This window comes from Myotis brandtii, unplaced genomic scaffold (genome assembly GCF_000412655.1).
Source record: "Myotis brandtii unplaced genomic scaffold, ASM41265v1 scaffold187, whole genome shotgun sequence".
Taxonomy (NCBI): Eukaryota; Metazoa; Chordata; class Mammalia; order Chiroptera; family Vespertilionidae; genus Myotis; species Myotis brandtii.
Genome location: NW_005356944.1, coordinates 6,683,472 through 6,689,261, shown reverse-complemented (window position 1 = coordinate 6,689,261; position 5,790 = coordinate 6,683,472). Strand labels below are relative to the sequence as shown.

Sequence of the window (5,790 nt, the reverse complement as noted above, 5' to 3'; positions counted from 1 at the left end):
CCATGGTATGTTCTCTGGCTAATCCCTTCGCCTTATATATTTCTCGGTGATCATTAGTCCAATCCCGCCCATGGATTTCTGCATCACACCAGAGCCCTTAAAAGCCATGCTCAAGAAACAGTTGGGGACAGTAAAAGCAAATACAATTTAAATTCCATTTCTGACCTATTTTCAATGTCTCTGAACTTGGAAATGTATTACATTTTATTACTGGACAAAATCCTTGCATTTATCCCCATTTCTTCTTACCTCCCTCCATCCCCCACCCCCACCCCACACAAACATAAAGGGCCTGTGACTTTAAAAGTCTGCAGGTGCCTGCTCAAAGATACAGACCGATATTATTTCTCCAAGAGAAGAATGAGCCGCGGATCTCACACCTCCTCGCCCCTATTTGGTCAGGGCACAGAGGTGGCAGCGAGGATCCGACAGGAAGCTGGAAGCTGGAAGCGGACTTTAGGGCCTGGATTCCAAGTCACACGTGGGCCCTGGAGGTGGGGATCGCTGCTTTATTATTTCAGCAAGTGGTAGCAATGAAGCCCAGTCTCTTCTTTCAGGGACTCGCAGGACCAATAGCCATCTTAGAAATCATTTCCATGGGAAACCATCATCGAGGTTTCTACATTTTAAAAAAGCGGATTAGTGGTGACAACAGTAGGGTCTCAGTCAGCAGAGTGGCACCGCTCCACGTGCAGAGAAAGACGGAAGGACCCCACTGTGGCCTCTGGTGGAGGAAGGCTATGGGGACTCGGGCTCTGGGCCAACAGGCAAGCTGTGCAAGCTCATGGGGCTCCGCTTCCTCCTCATACGGACTTGTGACAACTGAGTCAATATCGCGTAACGTGCAGCCCAGGGGAGCTCAAGTAAGGCCACATCACGACAGTGTTTTCATGAAGTGTCCATGTTTTTCTAAAACATTTCTCTATTCCTTTTACTGCCAAAAACAGTTATTTAGCTAAAACGATTATGCAGGGCATGCCACTAACCAAGAACAGAAATACACTCAAAACTCTCCCAAAAGGAGCCTCTTCTCTCAGAACTCTAAGAAGGGGGAGGTTCTTCAGATTCATGAGGCGGAAAATGTAGTGACTCAACCCAGATGGAAATGTATTCTAGCCCATTAACAGATATTTCACAAAGTCAGAAACCTAACTAGTAAACAGAGGTATTGGGAAAACATTCAATTTCTTTAGATAATAAAAAAAATTAAACTATAGAACTGTTTTCTACTATCAAATGAACCATAAACATATTTTTAATGCTGCCAAGACTGAAAGACAGCCAGAGTTCTCAGCCGGTGCCAGGGAAGAGCACGCCGGTGCCAGCCCTCAGCAGAGCACGTGGGCGGTCCGGGATCCAGAGCCAGGAAAAGCCTCTGTCCCTCAACCCCGTCATTTCATTTCTGAGAACCTAGACTAAGAGAATTTCTCAAAGTAGGGGCAAGTCACTTCCACCCTCAGGACATGAACACCGTCTCTATCAGTGAAAAACTAAAACGAGACAAACGCTGAAATAAGGAATAAATAAACTACATGACACCCAAGGGAACGAACTATTTAAGCATTACAAACGATACAGAAAAAATCATCGCATCATCATGTGTACTCCTGATGAGTACAGCTGATGACAACTTCTAAGATGCTGGTGGAGTTCTGTTAGAGGACCCATTCTGTGTGACCCTGTTGTCTTCATCCTCCCCATCCCCGCAATTTCACCAATAGATGATTTTATTCCCTTTATGATAAGGTTTCTCCCTGTCTCATGACAATCTTTCCTCTGCTGAGCTCACTGCCTCATAGCCCACCGTGACATCCTGCTCTGCGCCCTTCTCTCACCCTTTGAAAAGGGCAAGGACTCTTGTTTGAGTGTATTATCTTCTAAAGGCCAAAGCTACTTCATTGGGCACTTGAGGCAATCACCTCTCCCCGGAGAGACTACCGGCCGCCTTCACGCTCCTCCCTGTGAGTACCAAGTTGCTCCAAAGAATCAGAAAGGGCTTTGTAACTTCTGAGCAAGACATGGAAGGAAGTGGCACGAATTGTAAGTGGGCCAGTTGGTAGCCTGGAGACCTCAGCTCCGCCCCTCCTGGCTCTGTCCTCTGCATATGTAAAACTTCCTCCTGTTGGCCCTAAACCTTTTGATCAGCAGAAGTAAAAAAAGCAAGAGACTTAAACCCCCGACAATAGCGGATGGTTAGCTTGCAGTGCATCTACTTGATGGAATAATAGGCAAGCTCACAAAACAACAATTACGAATGCCAACTATGCTAATGTGGCCAAGGGCCTCCAATGTGAAGAAGAAGAATGGTTACTCAATCTTGCGTTCCCATGACGACGACCGGATAAAACCGTTTGTGCAGACTGACCAGTAACAGTTGTTGCCTACCAGGCACTATGCCGCCGTGTGGTTAACATGCATTCAAACTTCCCAACAATGCCCTTAGAAGCCTTGTTCTCATTTTGGAGAGGAGGGAACTGAAGCACCAGGAATTCTCATTTGATCCTCCCAATGGCTACGATTTAGAACATTCTGGTAACTTTCCTAAGACCACAGAGCAGGGAGGAGAGGGGTGGGAGAAGGGGCTGGGATTTGGACACTATCTTTCTCCAATGCCCACACTGTCGACTGACTCCCCGGACTGTAAGGCAATATGTCAGAAATTTAAAATGCAAGCATTTGTTTTTTAAAAGGACTTCTTTTCCTTCCCTCTATTGTCTAAACTAACTTTCTAGTGTTCTTCTGTTTTTATTTAAAGACCAAAAAAAGGGGGGAGGGCAACAGAGGAAAGGGCTTTTTTTTAACGCATGTGTTTGTGTGTATGGTTTTTAAAATTATGTTTTGATCAAAAGACTAAATAAATGTCAATCAAGTCTCCACTTGGGGGTTAAGGGTAGGAAATGAGGAAAAAAGGATGGAGAACCGCCAAGATGAGCCTGTTCCAAACCAAACCGAACAGCGCCAGGCAGCTGCCCGCACCATCATTTTTTTCTATCATCTCTTTTCCACCGCCCCTTCCAGTCTGCGCATGGATCCTGCAATCACGGCCCTGGGCTGACGGAGGACACAGAATGTCACAGCGGACGCTGGTATCACAGAGCGCTACTGACAAAGCTGCGAATAAAACAGATCTCAACCCCCAGCCCTGCATTCTTCCACAAACTCATCCTGTGCCGAACTTCCCCTCAGCCAGGGACAGTCTGCATGTCCTGGAGGTTCAAATACACACCACGCCCTAAAGTGGCCAGTGCCCACATCCGTGCAGCCTTAATAATGCTCAGAGCTGGACAGATCACGACGTTCACACATGCTATGTCATGTGAACTCAAATGACGAACGTTACATTTCTAGCAATGTCAAAGCCATGCTAGAAACTAGACAAGGCTGAGAGACACAATACTTGTTTAAGAAACTGCAAAAATAAAAATGCAGTATGTACAGTGGTCTATTCAGGAAAAACCATACGCAACAAACAAAATGAAATCCTCCCCACAAAAAAACATACTGCCGATCCAGCCCCCAAAAGGTCTGCAGAGCAGGGGCCGGCAGCCAGAATACTGGACCCTCATCCGGGTGAGGGGCATCTTGGAGCGGGCAGCTTGCCCTCGGAAACACATCACGTGGGGGGTGGTTGCTGACCGGCTCCGGAGGTGGACTCCACACCCAGTGCTCCTTCCCGTGGGTCAATGGCCTCGGCCTCAAACCCCGGTACCAGCGATGTTCGAAGTCCCCTGATCAGCCGCTCCTCGGCCATTTCCTCAGCTGGCTTCCAGAGAGACAGCAGCCTGGGAGTCACACACAGTCCATCTGGCAGAGGCCCGCTGCCCGAAGCCCAGGAAAGAGCCAAGAACCACTGTCCAGCGGTGTGGACGCCAGGCAGCCACCCCCTGGACAACCTGGAGGCCGGCACTCCGGGGGGGGGTGCTTCCCACCTGGCAGGGTGCCCTGACCCCGCTCACCGGGCAGCGCCACACTGTGCGGAGGAAGAGGAATACACGCTCCGGGGCAGGGAGTGTGATCCCTGGACACCTGGCGCCCCTCCACGCACATCCCAGGTGGCTCCTTTCTCATAGACGCCCCCCCCCCACCTGAATCTCACGCCTATTTCAGGGGCACTACACGGGGAGGGTCAGATACCCTCGGTTCTGGTGGTGCCCAGTTGAAGGATGATGCCCACGCCTTCTCGTCTGAGGAAAGGGCACATGGAAGCAAATGACTATCTAGTCCAGTGATGGCGAACCTATGACACGAACCTATGACACACGTGTCAGAGGTGACACACGAACTCATTTTTTTGGTTGATTTTTCTTTGTTAAATGGCATTTAAATATATAAAATAAATAACAAAAATATAAGTCTTTGTTTTACTATGGTTGCAAATATCAAAAAATTTCTATATGTGACACGGCACCAGAGTTAAGTTAGGGTTTTTCAAAATGCTGACACGCCGAGCTCAAAAGGTTCACCATCACTGATCTAGTCAGTACCAGCTCCGTGCTGAACACTTGGCGCATTGCCTCTTACTTAATTGTCAAGAACACTCCACAATGTACAAGACGTGCGAGAGGTTATCAGCCTGGGCCTGGTGTCAGGAAGCCTGGGTGCAAATCCAGGTCCGCTGCTTGCTGGTGGGTGGATCCTGAGGCTCCATAACCTATAGGTCTCAGATTCCTCGTGTGTAAAACGAAGGCCACGACAGTCCCCCAGGATGGGGGTTAGGAGAGCGTGCCTAGCCCTGTGGCTCCTTCACCACCAAGGTCCCTGTTTCTACACTGAGATGGGTGGAGAGGACGGGACTGCTGGCCCGCCCACCCCGGGCAGCAAAGAGAGCCTATGGGACCTCACCAGATCGGGACCTCCTCCCTCTACCCCAGGATCCCCCCACCCCTGTCCCCACAGGGCCGGGCACTCACGACACTCCTTCTCGTCGCTCTTGTCGAAGCAGTCGGGCAGCCCGTCGCACTGCCAGGCGCCCGGGATGCACCGCCCGTTGCTGCACATGAAGTTGCCCGGAATGTTGCACTCGTTGGTGAAGTTGTTCCCGGGGAGCAGCTGGCTCTCTGTTGGAGAGAGGGGACAGGGCCATCAGACAGCATGGCAAAGGCGGCAAGGACCTGAGCCCACCCCAACCGAAGGGGGCTCCTGTTTGGTGTGGGCTGGATAGGTGAGACCTCTCTGGGTCTCAGTTTCCTCATCTGTGAAATGGACGGATAAAGTCCCCTGCCCCACCCCTGGGGATTCTGAGAGGACTAAATGGGGAAAAACTGAGAAGTGGGGGGCAGGTGTCTGACACATGTTAGGCGCTCACTGACTTGTCTTCTTTTCCCATCAGAAAGGCTGGCTGTGAAATACACACATTCTTTCCTGGCCACCAGCAGTGACCAAAGCTGAAGGTTCCCAGACAGGAGTGAGCACTGGACCCCCAAAGCCTCCAACAGCAGGAACTGCCGGCCCCTGCCAGGTCTCAGACTCTGGGACTCTACAATCGCAGAATCCTTGAACTTGGGCCAAGTCAACAGGGATACTGGCAGATAATTTCACTTTAGAACATGGGAGCCCCAGCCCACAAAATCGACCTGCCTGAGGTCAACGAGGAGAAAAAGCCAAACTGAAAATTACACGAAGGCCTCTAACCCCCAAGGTCACTGAACTGCTGGCCAAGCGTTCCTGGAGGTTTGGAGCCAAGCCCCGAGGTTTAGGTGCACCTCCACTGAACAGAGTCACAGAGTGCCACGGCCCTCACCCCAAAGCGCTCCCCCTTAAGCTAGAAAGCAAGCAGGGCATGGGGGGTGG

At 50.4% G+C, this 5,790-nt stretch overlaps 1 protein-coding gene across 1 annotated transcript in view; it reads right to left on the bottom strand.

Annotated features, from left to right (window-relative positions):
• LDLRAD3 (low density lipoprotein receptor class A domain containing 3) overlaps positions 1 to 5,790 on the bottom strand; it is an 85,208-nt gene that overhangs the window by 74,605 nt on the left and 4,813 nt on the right. Inside the window, exon 2 of the mRNA XM_014538195.1 lies at positions 4,911 to 5,057. Coding sequence (XP_014393681.1) covers positions 4,911 to 4,998 — 88 coding nt within the window. The 5' untranslated portion in view covers positions 4,999 to 5,057. The remainder of the gene's footprint in view (positions 1 to 4,910; positions 5,058 to 5,790) is intronic.